Source organism: Plectropomus leopardus, chromosome 12 (assembly GCF_008729295.1).
Source record: "Plectropomus leopardus isolate mb chromosome 12, YSFRI_Pleo_2.0, whole genome shotgun sequence".
Classification (NCBI taxonomy): domain Eukaryota; kingdom Metazoa; phylum Chordata; class Actinopteri; order Perciformes; family Serranidae; genus Plectropomus; species Plectropomus leopardus.
Window position 1 is genome coordinate 13,777,432 of NC_056474.1, and position 22,624 is coordinate 13,800,055.

The window sequence follows — 22,624 nt, forward strand, 5'->3', positions numbered from 1 at the left end:
GTTTCTATTGGTTAAATTAGAGACTAGTAGATTGTTTTTGGATTTCAACTTTTGATACAGAAGGGAATGAATGAAGGGTGGTACATCTCATCAGTCGGACCGACACTGTACAGAGATGGCTTAGAGAGACTGATATTTAGCTGTAGTCATTGTTTCCTTTCTTTTTTATATGCTGCCAAGAAAATATGCTGATGTTGAAATATAATCACCAAAACCAAGAGATTCTGCTTGGTCTCTTTTGTCACATTTGAAATGAGGGCATGATGTGATAAATGTCAAAGGTTATACCCCCCACCCACCCCCCAAAAAATCAAAACAAATATAGAAGAAGCATCATAAAAAGGGAAAAGCAGCAGCTCTTGAGAATCAACTCCAAAAACTTAGAAAGTAAATGTGTCTTAATATTTAGAGATCGGCGGTGAAGCCCTAAAATAGTATCACAATATTTCAGAGTTATTTCTTCTTGACAGTATTCTTGATGATATGATAAAATACTGAAAAAAATATTATTAATTTCAAGAGCATACAATTGCAACAAAATAAGTGTTATATGTGCCGCCACAAATGTAACAATTTGCCTTTAAATACTCAGTTAAAATTTAACAAAAATGATCTCTCAACTCTTTTGTTTTTAAACAACAGTAACAAACTGATGCTAAATACAAAAAGCACCCTTGAATCCATAACTGAAACTCTAAATTTACATGTAGAGTCAAAATATTGCCAATATCATAAGATTTTTTCTTATCATATTAAAAATTATTCTGGTATTATTGTGACAAATATGATATGGAACACCCCTTGTAATGATAATAATAAATATTAGTTAGTAGTAAACCTTTCAAAACACAGTCACAAATTGTTATACAAAAAAAAAAACCAAAGACATTTAAAACAATGATAATTAATCGAAAAACCTTAACACAATAAAACAGTAAAATAAACTAAAATTCAGGGGGAAAATTAGATAAAATATCAAGAGTCAATGATAAAAATAACGAGGAACAAGAAATGAAAATCAAAAAGATACTTACAGAATAAACAGCAGCTCCGACAGAATGAGGATGTGCTTTTTGATAAAGGTGTGTTTTCAGAGGAGACTGAAAAGATGCTCACTTTTAATTGGCCTCTTTAATCTTAATGAAGAATCAAATTGTTTTAGTAAGGCATTTTTAGCAACATTTTTTTTATTTTCTTGTTAGTTATGAGCCAGAGCATCATAAAAATGAGAGAAACACTTCATAGTTGAAGCCAACAGGATCTGGAGTGACGATGGCAGGAGCTCACGGCTGTATTACAGGGAGGACAGGTGGTGGCAGTAATGTGCCCTGAATAGGAGCATTTCTACAACAAATATGGTGAAGAAGAAGGCCGCTGTCCAGTGTAAATAATGAAGGTTTAAAAATATTAAAATGAGCCTTTGCAAATGTTTTATCAAGAAGTACATGAATCAGCAGGCTTGCTCTTCCTTAAGGATGTTCTCAGTGACAACCTTTGAATATAAGCAAAAATGTTTGTTGCAGTTGGTCCTGGAGAACAGCTGTTTTCCTTTTTTTTAATTCAAATTTTCTGTGTATAATTTTTTTGTTTTCAACCAAGCACTCCAGGCCTTAAAGAGGAGATGATGTGTGCTGTCTTGTCAGTTTACTAATATCAGAACCAGCTACTGTATGTGGTAAAATATCAGCGTGAACCTGTTCAAATACATTTTTGATAACAGAAGTTCACAGGCCATTTAAACATTTTCAACTGTTTATTTAGATATGATGAATATAAGCTGAGATGTGACTATTAATAGTGATGCTAATAATTTAGATATAGCAGTAAGCCGCATCCTCGGGTTCAAGCCAACACAGTCTGGACCTCCATGGACCTTGAGGCTTTTTTTGTAGAGCGCGTTGAGCTGCAATGTGTATGGTGCTCCGATTGTAAAGTCGTGCACTCTAAAAGTAACATTTCTCCACATTAAGCTCTAAAACATCATTAAAAAGAGGTGTAAATTTTAAATTTAAAAGGTAAAACTTAAATTTTTCAAAGAAACTTCTAATCACATTTAGAGCAATACTTTCAAACTTTCAGATTTACTCTTTTGTGAAAAATATGTTAAAGATAATGTCACTGTCAAAAAAACCCGTTAACATTTAGATTTAATTTTAAACATTTTTATTTGACAGTGACATTATCTTGGGAAAGAATAAATCTGACAAAGTTTGTAAATATTGCTCAAAATGTGATTAAAAAGTCATATAAAAAATTCACACCTCTTTTTTATTATGTTTTAGAGCTAAATTTGGCGAAATCTTGCTGTTACTTTCAGAGTGCACGACTTTACAGTCAGCGCTCCACACACTTGTATGTCCAATTCCAAGACAGTCCGCCCTATTGTGGGTGAAGCGTGACCTTGCCAAAATTGCATTTTTGGGCCTTAATTATAGTGGCACAATCAGGTCAAATTGCATTTTTATGGAAATATATATATATATATATATTATATATATATATATATATATATAATTTTTTTTTTTTTAAAGCAGCATTTCTACACAACTTCCAATTTCCCATGTTTCTGCGATCGACTATCTCATTGGAATTTGCAAAAGCATCTCTGAAATGAAACAATAATAACTGATCAACACCAAAACATTAGTGTTTCAGCGCTTCTGACTTAAACCCCTAATTACAGGATAAATATTGAAAATCCACATTGAAAAAATAGGAAGATGTAAATTGTGCTAAATTATTTAGAAACAAATTCAGTTCCCTATCTCTAGTTTTCACAGTATATCACTGTGATTCATACTGTATATCACATTTAGTCTTGATAAGACTGTATAAAAAATAAACAACTCATTGGTTAGCATCCTAAAATCATTTTTTTTCTGTCATATTCCCCTTTGAATGAGGGCCCCAGCTGATAATGCAAACAGTGTCTGTATGGGGCAACGGTCAGAGGTGAAAGAAAAGGATTCGCAGCTGCACAAACAGATGAGGACACTGACTCTGTGTCACTCTCCTCACTGTGTGGATACTACAGTGTGTGAAGGGCATGCCTTTACCTCATTTTTTGGACAAAAGGAGGGTGAGGGGATATGTGCTGGCTAAGGGCACTGCTGAACCCTGTTTCACTTTATCTTTTAAAGCAGAAATGCTGCGTTTGCCCTGATCAGCCGCCTCAGATACAGAGATATTTAGGTTGGTTTTTTATTTTTACATGATTCCATCTCCTAAGTCAAAATGTCATCTTTAAATCAGTGAACTATCAACATTACTTTGGAAAGTGAAACCTGTTTTGATGTTTTGCTGATTTTGGAGCTCTCAGGTCATAAAAACATTTCAAAATACAGCCAGAGAAATACCAACAAGCTAAAAAAATTAATTTTCCTGTAAAATTTGGATGTTGATGTTGACCCTTTGAAACCTGGAGTGACATCACTTTTCTTGTGCTGCTTTCAGCTGCCTTTCACAAGTATTTAGACCTTCGAACTCTGAACAAATTGGTGCAGTTTCTTTCAGAAACAAAGGGATAAAAGGCAATGAGCAACTTCATTAGAATTGTTCCACAAATTGTAAGAAATTAGTAGATTTAGAAAAATTTTACTAAGATAGGGAAACATCCAGGGGAAAACTATTTCATGTTTAAAATTATGCTACAGAATTTTAGAATTTTGAAACACTTTTTCCCCAGGTGATTTCCTTTTTTATTTATTTGTTTCTTTGTTTGACTGTTTATTAAACTTTTTTTTTTGCTAATTTTTGGATCATTTCTTCTTCAGTTGCTTATTGTCTTTTTCTGATGATTTTGAAAGAAATCAAGCCAGTTTGCTCAGATTTCAAAGGTTAAATGTCACATTTTTCTAGCAATAAACTGCATTATTATCACGTAAAACCTAAATTCACCCATCAGTCCTTCCAGGTGAATGAGGTAACTTGGATGGCAGACCTGATGACCGCCTTGTTTGAAGTTTTGTCTGTTACATCAGAGGGATGTTGACCCCAGTCATCCAAAGATCAGTCAGCTAGTTCTCAGAAGGAAATCAATGGAAGTTAATGTGTGATCGGTGAACCATGTGTGGGCCCAGTTTAAAGGGGCACTCCACTGATTTTACATACAAAGTCCAGTTGACTCGTCATAAGGAGTCATAGAGTTGTGTCATGTCTTCTGTGGCTCTGGAGGAGCTTTCTAATGTTTTATTATTTATTTTATTTAATTTTTTTTACAGAAATCTGCATCACAAACTGGAGGTATATAGTTTGAAAAAAGAGGGCATTTAAGAGGAGAGGGTCTAATAAAAGACACAAAAGCATCACAGAAAATATGGGATCCAGTGTTTCTGATCAGGATATTTCGGCCTCTGCCACATCAATTTTGATCCATCTTTTTCTTGTTAGTCCTCCCTTTATGTGCAAGACTGCATCACCGGAGTACCTCTGATAATGCAAAGACTGGAGCTGGCACTTTATAAAGCATCTGTAGATAGAAGATTTGAATCACAAGAACAGAAAGGATGAAGGATGAAGGACACAAGAAAGAAGGATGCAACGTCAAATAAAATATGATCAAACTCAAAATCAAACTCGAACTTCATAAAATGGTCAAAATTGGTTAATTATTTTGAGTGGCTGTGTTTACACAATGCCAGAGGAACTTTAAACTGTGGGTGCGTTGTTTTTTTCCACGAGAAAATAATTTTTGAAGCCTGAGTTGACTGCTTTGCGTGAGATTTGATCTTTTGCAGGTGAACTGTGGTGTTGTGGTGAACTAAATAGGCTATTTTGGCAAATGCACCTGAAGCTCTGATAATGAGCCAAAGCGATTGAGAAAACTAAATACAGCGTTTCCCAAACCTCTCCTCGAGTACTGCATGTCCTGCAAGTTCTAGATGTCTCTCTGCTGCAACAGCTGCATTAAATGATCAGCTCCTTATCAAGCAGCTTGAAGATTTGGATCAGCTGTGTTGGAGCAGAGAGGTCTAAAACATGCAGGAGGAGTACTTGAGCAGAAGTTTGGGAAACACTGCACTGATACAAAATGTTGAGAATACAGCAACATGACAAACCTGCCAAGCAAGGGCTGCCCACCAAAGACAACCCTGAGGACTGGAGTGTCTGTCCATAGGACCACTTTACTCTGAACTGCCCACCGAGCCGGGCTTTATGAAAGAATGACCAGAAAGGTACATTTTAGCCTTAAATGACAAGAGTACCTAATTTACCAGCTTTGGTGAGTGTCCCACACACCTTTTGACAAACTCCAAATGTGCTCTTGTTTATTTCTTTAAGTTTCCATTAGTCACAAAAACATGGAAAAAAAAGCTCCAGGTTGAAAAATGCTGATTTTTACTTTATCCCTTTGAAACCTGAGAAAATTGTTTTGAGTTCTTTGAGAAGCAACATGACCAAAACATGACCTAAAAGTTAACTAAAAAAAGGGAAAAAATACAAGATTTACAAGAATTACCTAAATATAAACTAAAAAAATGAAGAAAATAAAAACCTAGAAAATGAGCCCTGCTGAAAAATTATGATTTTTGGACATTCTTTTTCATTGATTTTTTTGGGATCATCTTCTAAAAATCCTCCCCTATTTTTAAAAACTATTGCTTACGTAAATTTTGTCACCTTTAATTGCTTGATCATTGCCTTTATTTCCCCAATTTTTTGAAGGACCTCAAACCAATTTGGGTCAAATAGCTTGTGAAAGGTGTATAAACGCAGCACAAGACAAGTGATGTCAATCCAGGTTTTAAAGGGTTAACTTTCGGACAGTATCTGAGTACTTTTTCCACAACTGCAAAAGCTCACAATTCCTGTCACTGTCAATAACATCCTAACATCACCAACATCTGGGACCAGTCGTGTCTGTATTTTGCGATTAACCAGCCAGATGTGTTTTTCTCAAAAAGTCCTTTCAAAGATGCAGATCAAGTGTGTCATCTTCATGTGTGGGCATGAAGATGAATCATCAGCAGCTCAGCATTATGTCACAACTCACTCCTGCACTTAGAATTGACTTTTACATCTTAGGGAAGCGCTAAATACAGCCTTCTCCTTCCTCTCAAATGTAGCAGCACATTTGCAGGCATTTGCTTATACGATGTACCAGAGCTGTAAACGCAAAGCTCACCATGAAAAAAAACAACATTGCATAACTTTTTATTTATGCTCTCGAGGCTCACACAGTCTATGTTGCAATGTCCAACCTATACCGCTTGTTAACCCCTTGCTCTGCAGGTTTCCAGGGAATAATCATTGATAATAAGCTTATCCGCTCTGATTTAGCACAGTCAGGGTGGCCTTGTGGACTGTAATCACTGGCAAACGCGCAGTCAGTCACAAGAGTCCCAGAGGTATGTCAGGAAGCCTGGTTTACTAAATTCTTCAGATAATATTGATCTTAAAGAAATATTAGTGGTTACTGATTAGTAGCAAATATTAATGTTTACTGTTACTGACGTATCTCAAGCACAAATCCTGCTCATGTAATCAGGAACAATACATAGAATAACAACACTGATTTTTTAAACCCTTTGCAATTTTAGCAAATTGGTTTGATTTCTTTCAGAAACATGGGAAGAAGCGACTAAACAAGAAATTACCCCCCAAAAAATACTGAAAAATTAGCAATTAAAGAAAACCACAACAACAAAGGAAATGATCTGAAAAAAATACAAAAAAATAATATCATACATATATTTTAACAGTTTAACAATTTCATATAGATAATGATGAATAATCATAAATAGAGGTTTGATAATAATCATACATGCAGCATTCTTTCCTCATTTAAAAAAAACCTCTCTTCTAATCCCTCTTTTTAAAGACAAATTTTCAGGTCCTTTTGACATTTTACCCATTTCTTGCTTGTTGCCTTTTCTTCATGTTTTCAAAAGAAAGCAAACCCATCTGCTCAGATTTTAAAGGTTTAAATGCTTGTGAAAAGCATCTGAACGCAGCACAGGAAAGCAGATGTCGACCCAGATCTTTCAGTTATTATTATTCACTTCTTTCAAAACAGGTAATTTGCCAGCAGGCCTAATCTCCTCAGGCAAAGAATTCCAAAGGAGGCCGTGATGGCAAAAGCCCGGTCACCTGTAGTTATCCGCCCTGACCTCGGCAGTACTAGTGAGGGTAGACCGGAGGATCATGACCCACAGTGTAGCGAGTCAGAAGCTCAGTTATGTAACTTGGGGCTAAACAATGTTGAGTCTTAAAAGTTAATGAAGAGCATCTTAAAATCAATTCTGAGGTTGACAGGCAGCCAATGGAGTGAGACGAGTGGTGATATGCAACCTATAGTAAAAACAAAAGCAGTGGTGGCAGTGTAAATTTGATAATTATTGCATTTGAATGATAATTTTGCTCTCTGTACGATCTATGATCAAATATTCCCCAATTGCCGTAATATACAATAATTTAACCACTGTGACACTTAAAATAAGTTTAGTTTAGTTTACACGTCTCATTTTAACTAATTTGCTGGCCCCTACATCTGTGTTTAGGCATCACTTCTCACATGATCTCCTAACAGCGTTTGGAGTCAGACATGATGACATGAACATGACCTGAACGTGATGACTCGTCACATTCTTCGAGCACTCAATGCTGTCATTTGTTTTGGTAAACACTCAGCTGACAGCGCCATTTTGTGCTTGTGTGGTCGCGCTAGTGTTAAAAAGTCGATTACTTGTTTACTTAAGTTATAAATTTAATCTATTCGTTCTCATGATTGTGAGTAGTGTACAATAATTTTGAGCCTCTGGTACGATAGTCTAACATTGCCAATCTGGCAACACTGAGTGGTGGACAAAGTACACAACTCTATTACTTGAGTCAAAGTATAAATACTCTGCATGAAATATTACTCTAATATGAGTGAAAGTTGCTGAGTCAAATTATTACTTGAATTACAGTACTGGATTAATTACTAATAAACATACTTTAGTATTCAAAGTACTTTTTAAAATCTCTTCTGAATGCACTGACTGACTCGTAGAACCTGTAGAATGATAAACTTGTTGAATATGACTGGTGATTTTTGTGGGTCATAAAGAAGTTTGTGCACGGTAAACCAAGCAGTTTAAGGACTTTTGTATTTTAGAAAGGATCATCTCCTGGAAAAACACAGCACACCCTGTATTTGGACTTAGGTGAGTTGCTTGAGCTGAATCATTATCAACAGTGAAAAAAAAAACACATCTGCACACTCAAATCCATGCAAAAATCATGTTTATGATGAAAGCTAGCATCATAACATGATTTTTGCATGAGTGTGCGGATGTTCTTTTTTCACTGTATTTTAGAAAAGAAAAAAAAATCATCTACTGACTTCAAATCAAATGTAACAAGTAACGAGAGCCAAAATTTAGTGGAGTGAAGGTAATTTCACCAGCAAGGATCACACCAAGATTGGATTGGTTGACCAGGTTTTAAGTATGTAGACAGGTAATTAGAGGTGTGCTCCTGCACCCAAACCTAAATTAATAACTTAACTTCATTTCCAAAAAATAATACTCAACTAAAGTACAGATACACAAAAACTGTACTTAAGTACAGTACTCAAGTAAATCTTGTCCCCACTCCTCACATGGCAAACACTGCAAAAGATCCCAAACACACCGGAAGGTAGGTTGAAAACTGGGGCAGAAATTAAATGCACAGATAATCTGGTGAAAAGGTAAATGCTGGCTGAGGGGCAGTAAAGACTGACGACTGTAAACAGAAACAGGTGTAATAGCAGGAGAGCGGTCACGTGATGAGCTACGGGAAAACACAGTACAACCAGTGCAATCAGTTTCACCCACTTTTGTTCCTCATCACTCCCAGCAGTGAATGAAATGAAGTATTGTTTTCAGCCTCTAACATGAAATGAGATACTTGTTTATCACTAAAGTCAACACATGCAGAATCTAGACTATGCAGGAAACTCAGTCAAAGGTTTACTGTCAGCAACATTTTGAACAAAGTTTCCTTGATCATTGTGTGTCATTTCATGAACACCTGATGGTTTGTACACTGAGCCTTTGGCAATAAAATGACTTAGGTCATACAAAAATGTGGCAAAATGTTTCCGTAAACTCTGTCAGGTTCATCTAAGGGGACAGGAAAAATGGTGATTTAGTCACTGTAGGTGGAGACTGAGGTCAGGGTTACGCAGTCTGCAATGATTCAGCATAAAGGGCATCTTGTGGAACATCATCTTCATGGGCACCTGATCAACATTCAACTGTCCAAATAAAATGTTGTGTAATATGCCGATTTCCCGCTTTTCAAACAATTTGATTTGGCTGGTGAAGGATTTTTCTGCCTTTAAATCAGATATTTCTTCTGTTTCTAGCCGCACCTGAGGACATCTTGAATTATTACAACTATAATGTTTATTGTGCAGTTAACAACAGCTTGATAAGGCATATCCATCAACATATGCTTTTTACCAGCTTCACTGTAAAAAAAAATGGGGGAAAAAGGCATCTGTGGTTGCCAGAATAATTATGTAAAAAACAATGAAGATATAAACAACTTTACAGGACAACCTGTAAATTTTGCAGTTTTAAGCTGTTGTAATTCAACTGTAAACCCGTTGTAATTGCAGCATTTTTACACCGTCCATCTGGAAGGCAAACATAAAATCTCTGCAATTCCATAGTCACCTTATGTTTAAAATCCCTCAAATTCTATTAAATTAATAATTAAAATCAGAATTATTTTTCTTTTAATTTCAAATAGCTGTTATGGACAGGCAAAATAACTTTTTTTATCAATGTCCTAATATTTATGCCCAAAAAATTTTGTTTGTTTCATTTTTTAAATGAACATCAACAGGAAAGTTCAAGTTTTAAGGAACATTCAAATGTAACTCAGTAAATTGAAATTTTTATCCTGCAACCGTGTATTTAATTAGGTGGAGGTGATAGAGCCCCTGAACTATTTCTTAGAGTGCTGACCAGTAATCTTACAAAAACCTGAATAGTTTTCCCTTTAGAAAATATCTCTTTTGAAATCTAACTCATTAAAGGTGTTGACTTAAAGGGACAGTTCACTCCAAACATCCAAAATTAATATTTTTCATCTTACCTTTAGAGCTATTTATCATTGTTTTAATACTACTTGCTGTCTTCTCTCCAATGTAATGGAATTACATTGGAGAGAACAGCAATGTCTCTTTCCAAAAATCATGATGCGATTTTTCTAAATAATCTACAGACTTTGTTGTGAGCAGTTACATGTAGGGACTATTTTCTTTCTAGACTATATGGGAATCTGTCTGTCTGTCTATCTGTCTATCTGTCTATCTATCTATCTATCTATCTATCTGTCTGTCTGTCTGTCTGTCTGTCTGTCTATACTATATTTGTAAGAAATTATGCCTCCACTTCCACAGAAGGGTGAATGACCCGCTTACATTTGTTTCCATCAGAAGAAAAAGACAAAAGCTTGTGGAAAATTGCAATTATTAAAACATTTTACTCAGAAAAGCTGCCTTGCGACCTACAAACTCGTCTTGTTGACAGAGTCAGTGTTGCCCAACACAAGAGCAAAGGTTCCTGTTGATTTCTAAATTAAACCAATATCACCTCCTTCTTTGTTCCCATCTACCATCACAAGGGGTCTTTGGTGTCCCAACTCTGGAAGATCCAAAATATATTGTAAAGATGTTAGCCTCTTTCTTTTCCTTCCCTCCTTTTTTCTTTCTTTTACTTAAGATAAGAAGCCTTTTAAGGAGCCAGTTTGAAATTTCTGGAATAAAGAGTCAAACTATAAATTGGAGAGTACACCCACTTCCTGCTCGATAACCCACCAATTTACCTACTAAAACACCTAATCAGTTACAGCATTGGTAATATTATGTAATAATAATAATATACTTATTATATATACTATAATAACACTTTCGCTGACATACTTAATTTTTGGTTCTTGCCATACATTTTGCATAAAATACTGCATTTACCAAAATACCAAGTATTTTCTTCAAATTGTTGCTACTTTCACTAATCAGAATACTTCTTCCATAATGCTGCTCGGAGCAACAGAGTGGATCTGCATTGAAAAGTAACACGTATTTCACAGTTTTCAGAGCAGAAATTCAATATAATGCCATCTCCTGATGAACTCTGAGTGCTTCAATCAATTCATCTTCAAACAATCAGTCACTTTTTTGTCCACAGTGGGCAAAATGAATTACAGTGGTGGAATGTAATGGTGTGCATTTACTCAAGTATTGCACTTACATACAAATTTGAGGTACTTGTACTTTACTTAAGTATTTTCTTTTCATGCCTCTTTGTACTTTTACTCCATTATAATTCAGAGGGACATATATATTTTCCTTTACTGCAGCTATCTGACAGCTTTAGTTACTTCACTAATTAAGATTTTTGCATTAAAAAACGTGATAGAAAATGATGTTTTGTTAGAAATGAATCTACCCAACAGTTTATACAAGAACAGCTGAAACAATTTGTTGATTAATCAATTATGATTGATTGACAGAAATATTGGCAAGTATTTTGATGAGCATTTAATAAATAATAATAATAATAATATTTTTTGTATTTACTTGATACCATTTTGAGTTCTTTTTCTGCATTGTCTTTTCATACTTTAAGTGCATTTTCCTGATTATAGTCACTTACTTTTCCTGAAGTAACATTTTTAATGCATGACTTTTACTTTTAATAAAGTATTTTCACAGTGTGGCATTAATACTTAAATATTCTAATATTGATTAAATACCACTAATAAAATAAGTTAAACTTCGAGTACAAATTGGCCTATAAAAGCAGGCATATTTACGTTTAGACTGAGTAAATGTTGATCTCTCTGGTCCTCTGAATGATTTCACACAGTTCAAACAATGGTTGAATAGTTTCAGAGTCTGTGACATTCCAGTATGTGGAAATGTCGGGTGTGCAATCTGTTTTCTTGCCATCCCGTGTACCAGCACACTAATGCACACGCGCGCCCACGCACGCACACATTAGGAAACCTGGGCAAACTTTTTTTCCGTGCTCACTCAGAGGTTTGCTATAAAAGCTCGAGCTGCCTGCAGGACTCTCTACTCTGCTGACCTGGACAACCCGCCGGCCAACATGCAGACTCTCCTCCTTGTGGCGCTGCTCGGGAGCTTCGGTAAAGACATCTGTTATTTTTTTTGCACAGACATTTTCAATCACCAAATGCTCAACATTATTATTAATCTATGTGCGTTTGCAGCCATCGTGTTCGCGACCCCCGCTACCAGGGTGAGGTGGTGCGTCAAGTCGGACAAAGAACATGACAAATGTGTGGCCCTCGCAGCCAAAGCTCCCGCTTTCTCCTGCGTGAAGAAAGCGAACACCATCGACTGCATCACTGCAATTAAGGTGAGGAGAGCAATGTTATCCACACATTCATTTGAGATGTGCTCCGTAAATAAAAACATAAAAACATATTTTTCATATCTACAGTTTGATTTATCCTATAGCAATGACTAATAAATGTGCGTTGCAATATTCTACTATTTTTAGTTATGATTTAATTAATGTTATTAGGCCTGTTATTGATGAAATGATGTTTGAACAGCACTAACTACTTAACACACTTTCATCATTAACAGTGCAACATATTCATGCTTTATACAGTATAAGTCTTATTCTGCAAAGTCAGTAATTATAGCTTTCAGGAAAAAGTAGCAAAGTGAAAATATTTTTCTTGCAAATTTAATGCAGATAAATGTTTAGTCCCTCAAAAATGTGCAGTACTTGAGTAAATGTTACTTAAACTGCCACAATGTGAAAATACTCTGAAGCAAATCTTGCAAGTAGGAGAGACCAGGGAAAATTTTATCTTTTTTAAGGTTTCGATGTCATCTCTCAAAAACCTTGTGAACTATTTAGATAAAATTTTGATGTAGGCAACTTGTATCTGTGTCATCAAATGTATTTACAACATATGTCAGAGTCACGATATTGTTTGAAACACTAGAAGTCATCAGTACTGTAGTACTTGTAACAACACATGTAATACCTTCATATAAATACCAAGAACCACAATTAACTTCTAAACATATAAATATAATTAAAACAATTTAACATCCATTGAACAATTAATTTCAGTTCCGGCATGATAAGTTATATACTTAAACCAAAATAAAAGCAAAACTCCAGAATGAGACAACAGTTTGTCCACTGGGAAGCTAAGACGGATCGCCAATGAGCACGTACAGAGTTTCATGGATTTGTTTAAAATGTGTAAAATTGAATGGCTCCAACCAGATCTGAGTTTTAGTACTCGGCTACTATTACAAAGCAAAAATAAAAGTTTGAAAAATATTTTAAAGCCAATATAACATTATTATTTTGTAAAATATTGTAGAGCCAAAAGTATAATATTTACCCCTGAAATGTAGCTGAGTAGAGGTATAAAATGGCATTAAATTTATGCATTCATTAATAGTACACCCTTAATAAAAAAAGAAAAAGAAAGAAAGTAGCAGAGGACTTATATTTTTACAGAGTGTAAGACATTTACACCATTAGTTAATGTAGTAAAGGCAACTGGTGCAAAATTGCAAAATTCACCAGACTGCAGGAAATTAAGTGTTTCATACAAAACAAACAAAAAAAAGTTCAAATGAAATGTACACTCTTGTGCACTTAAAGAGAGAAATATGCAACTTTCCATCACTGCATTTAATTCCAACAGATTATGCATAAAAACATATATATTTGAGCTGCTGGAGAGATCAAACTCTACATTGCTCATTGGTAACAATTTATGTGTTTTTTTTTTCTTTAGGGTGGTGAGGCAGATGCCATCACTTTGGACGGAGGGGACATCTACACTGCTGGACTGAACAATTACAACCTGCAGCCCATCATTGCTGAGGACTACGGCCCCTGTAAGTTTACCATCATCTGCTGTCTTTACTGATTAAATTAGCTCAAGAAAGCATTTTCTAAGAGCCACATGTTTTAACATCTTGCTCTCGGATGTTCTGCATGCATCCAGCTTCAGACACCTGCTACTACGCTGTTGCTGTGGTGAAGAAGGGCACAAACTTTAAATTCAATGAGCTCAACGGGAAGAAAACCTGCCACACCGGTTTGGGGAAATCTGCAGGTTGGAACATCCCTGTAGGAACTCTGGTGTCGATGGGTTTGATCCAGTGGTCAGGCATTGAGGATAAACCTGTGGAGGAGGGTGAGTAAGAGCACAGTCATCAAATAAAAGATTGGTCACAGTGTCCAAGGTGTGCATCAGTTGTGTAAAATGTTGGAAAATCAAATATTATATTTCTGCTTTGGTCAGAGCTGCAGCTACTACTGAGGACACTCCTCTTGGTGGGAATTTTATTTTCTTTATAGAATTTTAGACATCAGTAATGTGATATCTGTCATTTAGATAAGAAGCCACAGCCAGTTAGTGTAGCTTAACATAAAGTCTGGAAACAGTGAGCTAGGGTTCCCATGAATTCTTAAAAAGTCTTTAAAGGCATTGAATTAATTTATTCAAAAATAAGGCCTTAATTAGTATTAAAATGTCTTAAATAAATCTAAAAGTCCTAAAAATGCTTAGACATGGGAAATGGGACTTTATGATTTTTCTTCTGAAGTTGCATTGTTCAAATGAAAAATCTTTTATTTATTTATTTATTATTACATTACATTATTGTTATTATCATTTATGCATTAACTGAGCCATTCATTAGCCGTAACCGCTTATCCTGTCATGGTTTGTAGGGGGTGCTGGAGCCTATTGCAGCTGTCATTGGGCAAGATAATATCACTATTATTATTATTTATTAAATGTAAAATTTGCTAAATTCCCCTCACCCAAAAAATCTGTTTAGTGTTACAAAAAATATTTAGGAAAAATTGTGATTGCTGTTAAACTGGTCATACATTTAATTCCATGTGGCATACGAAAAGTCTTAAAAAGTCTTAAATCTAATGTGCCTTAAGCTGTAGGAATCCCGGTGAGCTTAGTTCTAACCAAAGGTGACAAAATTAACCCGCCTGCACATCTAAAGCTCACTACTTAAGATAAACTGAAGTGGAAAAACGTATAATTTCATAAAAAAAACAGGAATTTTAACGCCCAGCCAAGAAACAGTCTGGCACAAAACCTCTTGAACATAACCTTTTAAACCACAAATGTGATGTTTTTAAACCACGAAGCTTGAAGCTATACTCGGCAACTTAAATGCAAATAACTTTTTATCATATTTACTGAAACTATCACTGTATTCTAAAAGAAATACATAAGACAAATAATTCTGGAAAGAAATTTGTGTTCCTCCTCCTCCTCCTACTGCCTCTAAAATGTACTGCATGAGTCAAAAATCAGAGCCGAGGAGTCTCTAACGCAGCTGTCAATCATGTCACTACTCCTGAACTGCAGTCAAAGTAGGCAGGGCTAATCAAATATGAATCCAGATTCAAATGTCATCAGAAACATTTTTTTAATGTGCTGTTTAGCTGTAAAATAAGAACACAGTCCCAAAATCCTAAAATGTCAATCTCTTCCTTTGAATTAGTTGGTTGATTTACAGGCTGATTTCAGCATTTTTATACTAAATAAGTTTAAATTTCCCAACTTAAACTCTTTACATTACTTGAAGCATCATATTGGCAAAGAACTGTTGACTAAATAAAGTATTAAAAATGCTGAGACTTTCTTTATGGAGTTTGGACAAACTGTGTTAACAGTGTGTGTGGGAGAAACTGCAGGGACTGTGACACAGAACTTCAGTATTTCAAAATCTCTGCAACGGCACTGCTTTTTGTTTTGCAGCGGTGAGTGAATACTTCCAGGCCAGCTGTGCCCCGGGGGCAACAAGGACCAGCAAACTGTGTCAGCTGTGCAAGGGAGACTGCTCCAGGTCCCACAATGAGCCTTACTATGACTACGGTGGAGCCTTCGAGTCAGTCTCAGTCTTTCTCTGATCTTTTTCAGCATTACTATGACTTTAACTACCATCCTCTATCTACCTCTGCACATTTATCTTCCAAATACAATAAGCTGTCATTGCTCAGTCTGTACTTTTATACTATTTTGATGAAATAGGCTCTACTGCTAGTGACAAACAAACCCCTGATGTTGATGCACCTGTGGATTTGTGTGTTTCTCAGTTGTCTGAAGGAGGATGCCGGAGAAGTAGCGTTTGTGAAGCATCTCACTGTACCTGGTCAGTATCACTGCATTATCTGTTCTAGTATGTATTGAATTATGGACATAAGGACATGTTTCAGTCTTAATCACATACTCAGACCCTCACCCTTGCTTTTACATGCCATTACTGATATATTTGTGGAATTTGCCCAATATGTTTCTGTGAACACAATACTCCTTTGTTAAGTCATAAGCATTGACTTAAGAAAAGAAAAAGACTTAAATCATTGTTATGAAACACTTTCAGATTCTGAAAAGGCCAACTATGAGCTGCTGTGCAAGGATAACACCAGACAGCCTGTTGACAACTATAAAAACTGCCACCTGGCCAGAGTGCCAGCTCATGCTGTTGTCACCCGCAAGGACGCACAGCTGGCCGAATTAATCTGGACTAGCCTCAATGCAGTGCAGGTATGATGATACAAAACATTTGTACTGAACTGAGAGTGAGCAGTAAGACTGACTGCCTGATGAGAGAGAAGAGGGAGAAATACAGTGAATCATGAAAGGATTCATTTTAATAAGAAACTTGTGTTACAAAATACTTCAGTGCTTGCATAATAAGTTTCCTACTTCTTTCTTTTCAGGGCTTCGACCTCTTCTCCTCAGCTGCCTATGCACCTGCCAAAAACCTGATGTTCAAGGACTCGACAGTGAAGCTGGTGCGCCTGCCCGAAAACACAGATTCCTTCCTGTATTTGGGTGCTGAGTACATGAGCATCGTCCGTTCCCTTAAGAAAGGTACAGTAAACATGAGAAGATAAAACACACACATTAACGTACAAACAGCAGACACTGGCTCATGATTGTGCTTCACTTCCCAGAGCCGACAGGCACCGCATCCACTGCCATTAAATGGTGCGCTGTGAGCAAAGCTGAGACGGATAAGTGTGATGTCTGGAGCATCAACAGTATCGCTGACGGCACCACTGCCATTGAATGCCAGAATGCCGCCACAGTTGAAGAGTGCTTGAAAAAGATTATGGTAAAACAACCCTGCATGAAAACTTTGAATCCGTCACAAGCTTGATATTTCTGCTCCCTTTTTGTGGGGTTTGTCTTAAAAAATCTCTGATGTCGATTATCCTGCAGCGTAAAGAGGCAGATGCAATGGCAGTGGATGGAGGACAGGTGTACACAGCTGGGAAGTGTGGTCTGGTTCCCGCTTTGGTGGAGCAGTATCAGGAAGGTATGAAACTTAAAAAGCACAGAGGCTGTCCGTTATGAGCCTGTCATTTATTACACCTTTTCGGCATGAATAACATTTGAATCTCTGTCTCTCTCCACAGATCTGTGCAGCGCCTCTGGAGGTAGTATATGCAAAATTAAATGTTAAAATATTGATCACCACATTTAAAAACAAAACATATACACACCTAGTAATTTTCACTCATCTAGAACCATGACTTCAAGGAAGAAAAGTGTGTGATTTAGCTGTAATGCAAATTAGAGGACAACACACTTTGTTTATGTGTTCATTTCCTAATAATTGTTGGAGAGTATTCCTGGGAAGAGATATACAAATTGGTGCTAAATATAAAGAAACACTTAATTTTCTTGAAAGAGAATCTAATTAAATACTCTTTCATTAATCATTTATTGTTAGAAAATTAATTCTCTGTCTAAGTTGAGTTGTATGCTATGACAAACGTCCCTCAAGGTCATGCTAACAGGAATTGATAAATTGGAAGTATACCAAGTGAACACTGTCTATTTCCTGAAGTAACAAACTACATAGTTCTCTCCAGGAGACTTCGTGGAGATTATTTTTTAAATTACAGAGCTGTATATATGTGTATCCTACAGTTTGAAGATGAACTTTTAAATCAACTATGAATAATAATAATAATCTGGAGGATAGTTTTGATTCATCGACTGTACTTCCGCTCCTTGTAGCCCAAGCCTCCTCATACTATGCTGTCGCTGTGGTGAAGAAGGACTCAGGGGTGACCTGGGAAAACCTGCAGGGCAAAAGGTCTTGCCACACGGGCGTCGGCAGAACTGCTGGCTGGAACGTCCCCATGGGTCGAATCCACGCACAGACTGGTGACTGTGACTTCAGTAAGTGACTGTGGGCCTCGTTTCCTAAAATTAATGTTAAAAAAAAAACAACTACTAATTTGAAATTGCAGATAGCTTACGTTAAGACAGAACTGAAAGGCCGCCAGATTTTTTCGTATCAATATTATGAGGCAAATTTCTATTGAATGAACAGTATCTGCAAATTTGTGAAATGCTTGAGGATGGTAGGCTGTGAAAGGTGTTAGTGCATATGTGCAGATTTTCACTGCATTAGTGCACATTTTCGATTCACATGTTCAGGTTTTTTTGTGTGCTTTTCCTCATTTTTAGTGCTAGCTTGCATATTTTCATTGTGTATTTGCATGGTTTCAGTGTGAATGTGCAGATTTCCACTTCGAATGTGCACGTTTTCAATGTGTATGTGTATGTTTCAATACGTATGCAAACATTGTCAGCGAATATGTGCACATTTTCAATTTGTATGTGCATGATGTGTATGTGAAAATTTTTGGTGTATATGTGCAGGTACTTTACACTCCCCTGAGTGTAACACTAAGACACTTTATCTACTCTTCTCTTCAGCTAAGTTCTTCAGTAGCGGCTGTGCCCCCGGATCAAACCCCGATTCTCCATTCTGTACACAGTGTGCCGGCAGTGGCAAAGCTGTGGGAGATGATTCCAAGTGCAAAGCCAGTGCTGACGAGCAGTACTACGGCTACGCTGGAGCCTTCAGGTACGGGGCCACAGCGCAGTTACTCGCTACATACAATTTTACATTCATTTATGTTTAAAGAACAGTTTGACATTTTGGGAAATACATCCATTTGCGTTCTCTCTGATAATTAGAAAAGATTGATATCTTCACAAGTTATGTTTTGCATGTCATTATAGATGTCTCGTTGAGAATGCCGGCGATGTTGCTTTCATCAAACACACAACTGTTGATGAAAACACTGGTGGTAAGCAACTGACACTGACCCATCTTCATCTCAACTACGAATGTGTTGTTTGTATAAAACTATGACATACTTTCTCTTCTCCTTGTCAAAGGCAAGAATGCAGCAGCGTGGGCTAGTGCTTTGAACGCTGAAGACTACCAGCTGATCTGCCCTGGGAAGGGTCCAGTGCCCATCTCTGATTACGCCTCTTGTCACCTGGCTCTCGTGCCTGCCCATGCTGTGGTGACTCGTCCTGAGACTCGTAGTGAGGTTGTTCGCGTTCTCCTGCAACAACAGGTCAGTAATGATTTTTAGGGACATTTTTACTAAATTCTTTTGTAATTTTACATGCATTTAACTCACTTTCAACATATTTTTTTATCCTTTACCCCTGTTCATTACTGACCTTAATGCAGATGATTAACTTATATAATCATCTCACATCTTAAAAAAGGAATAAGTCTGTAAATCTCCATTTTATTTTTATTTACAGGTCAAGTTTGGACCCAGTGGCAGTGACACCTCATTCAGGATGTTCCAGTCAGATTCAGGAAAGAACCTCCTCTTCAAGGACTCCACTAAGTGCCTCCAGGAGGTTCCAGTTGGGCAAAACTATGAAGGGTTTTTGGGACCTGAGTACATGACTGCCATTAATTCACTCAGACAGTGCAGTGACACTACTCCAGGTTTGTACAACTGGTGGTCAAGTCAAGACTAATGGCAAAGACACATCAAACAGACATCAAAGATAAAGTGGCGACAAAATGAAAGTGTGCGTCGCCTCACGTCACCTGTGTCTTAGGCAAAAAAGTCGCATATAAACCCATCGGAAAAACTACATCAATGGCCGCCCAAAATGTGAATTCAGCACCTGCGAAAGGAATTAACTGCCCATACCAGAAGATGGCATTTATCTGTAACCGCCTTTCAAAAAGGAAAACCTCATTGGCTAAAAAAAATAATCTTACCAAAAGGTTTACAAAAGCACGGTGCTGGCTCATGCCCATAAATATTTAATTCAATTACCACTGAGGTGACGTTTCGAGCTACAGTCTGATAAAGAGCATGCAGCTCAAAACGGCAGCTTTGTGGTAATTGAATTAAATATTTATGAAAGCATAATCAAGTGAGCAGACTTTTTCTTCTCTAAAAAAATAATCATACCATATATAACAAGTTTGTTTAGACCTCACTCCCTCGAGATTTTAAATATTTGTTTATTTTCCCTTATTTGAGTTTCTCTTCTTGTGCACTGAGCTGAACTACCAATCTGAGTGATTTAATTCACCAACGGGGTCCGCCATCTCAGATTTAACATGCTGAATCAGTGAAAAAAAGCTGATAAGGGCCAATGAGGGCCAACAATGCGGTACACGCGGCAGCGACTACAACATTGATCAACGGCTGACTGTCAACTTGGTGTGTCAGGGCCTTTACAATACTAATTTATCAGATTAACTTTAAATTTGTATCTTTGTAGTCTAGAAACACCATAAAAATATGTCTGCTCTGCTTTCTCAAGTCTTATTTTTTTTCTTTTCCCAACAGATCTGGAGAAATCTTGCACTTTCCATTCCTGCCAGCAAAAAAACTAGTGGCAACGATGGACCATGTGGAGCCTCCTTCAGCCCTCAGTGATTCAAGCACCTTACCCACACTCAACCGCAAAATTGCTTTGTGTATTTTACTGCTGATCTTGTTGTAGACCTGTTTTGAGAAGTACAACAAACAAGCACATACATTCCACAGCTTACAAATCAACTATTCTGGGACCAATCATGTCCACATGTAGCTATTTCCATGCTGTTGAAAGATAATGTTACTTTGCCTGTTATTGGATCAACCATGTTTTGTTAACACGTGCCTGACTTTTCACAAATAAAGCCTTGTTAATGCTCTTTTCTGGTGATAGTATGGTTTCTTTTTAAAATAGTGTAATGTTTAGACATCAATCTGGAATATCACTAAAAGCACATAGAATGATAAGTAAAAGGTTTTACAAAAATGCCAGTCTTATTGAATTTGCTTCCAGTGCTAAAAACAGTTTGCGATGGTTTATTGACTGTAACTTTATCACGGTCTTGATAAACATTAACTGTGTCGGTTTGAGTGAGCCACAAATAATGTGGAACATTGTGCTTTTGGGGTATTCTGAAAAGTGTCCAAAAAGCTCCACATAATTAAAAATCTGCACAAAATCCTGAAGTGGAAATCTGGTTATTACAGACAAAAAATGCTTTATCACAAGGGGAGAGTTTACACAGTACATGGGCCCCATTTGACCATTTCTGTCAAAACTTAAGCAATAGACAAACACATTCTGGTTGACTGAAGCTGTTGGCATGGCCTAAAAACACTGCCAGGAGGCCTACAAAGTAAAAATGAACTTTGGGCTCTTGTCGACCTCCTGTTTGTGTTTCAACACAGATTTATTTAGAAATCATGTCAATTTTGAGACAGAGCCCCACCACAAAGTGTGCAGTCAGTGCAGGTAATAATGCAGGACACACCAGAAGACCTTTAACATTTCAGTTCTCTTTTTTCATATTCTCAAACAAAATTTTATATATTAACTTTTGCTAATTGATTAATCTTTTACGTCAGTTTCCAAGTAAAAATCAGTAACCTTTGATTGTTCCAGCTTGTTCTTGGATTTGAGGAGTCGCTGCTAGTCATAGTTAACTTAATATCTGTGTTAGTTACTGTTTATAGGAACTTCAAGTATATAGAATATGTAACCTTGGACCCAGAGAAACTAAAATGTTAAGCAGTTCATAAGGAGAATAATTATTACTATTTTGTGTCTTTATGTCTTTATGTGATTTGTGTTTGATTCTGTCTTTAAATAAACCATAAACTATATGGTAAACAAAAACATAAAGATGTCATGGGGCAGTTTACATGAACAAAGCCAGAGGACAATATTTATTCATACAAATACATCAAAGAGGGTGCGCAAATTAATTGTCGTAATAACCCCCTTGTTTTCTTGGGAGAAGATGGTAAATTCCAGATATTTTTCAAATTAAGGTCTTACGTAAAGGCTGTTCAATTAAGTAACCACATAGAGAACAGAGACAAAATCTAATATTTCTTTTATATTTCAGACTTTTATGATTTTATATTTTGTCCACCTCTGACCTTGCTTAAAACTTATTTCCAGGGTTATGGTATCCATATATGTATATATTTACACATATATATAGCACACTCACATGTAAAGCGCATTTTATTTATGAGAGGTGCTAAATAATAATAATAATAATAATAAACTTTATTACAGACTCAAGGTCCAGATAAGAGCAAGACAATACATACAAAAGATATAAAAGACATATAGAAGTACCATACACAACATATTCACAATGCAATAAGATCACTTAAAAAAAAAAAAAAAAAAAAAAATCCCCAACACAATATGTACAGATCACTTAAAAAACAATGAAAAAAGTCAATGACCACAGAGGAGATTACTATACCAATGCTTCCATATCCTGGACATATAGCGTGTA

General features: G+C 36.4%; 1 protein-coding gene across 1 annotated transcript; it reads left to right on the top strand.

The window, feature by feature from the left end:
• Positions 1-5,147: 5,147 nt before the first annotated feature.
• On the top strand, positions 5,148-21,010 carry tfa (transferrin-a). The gene is made up of 18 exons (XM_042497003.1): positions 5,148-5,174; positions 12,018-12,129; positions 12,214-12,362; positions 13,777-13,879; positions 13,990-14,181; positions 15,775-15,904; positions 16,113-16,168; positions 16,400-16,563; positions 16,740-16,893; positions 16,977-17,137; positions 17,245-17,341; positions 17,442-17,462; positions 18,049-18,213; positions 18,757-18,907; positions 19,066-19,133; positions 19,225-19,409; positions 19,606-19,798; positions 20,661-21,010. Exons 1-18 carry the CDS (start codon positions 5,163-5,165, stop codon positions 20,705-20,707), a joined length of 2,160 nt encoding a protein of 719 aa, XP_042352937.1. The 5' UTR covers positions 5,148-5,162; the 3' UTR covers positions 20,708-21,010.
• Positions 21,011-22,624: the final 1,614 nt, after the last annotated feature.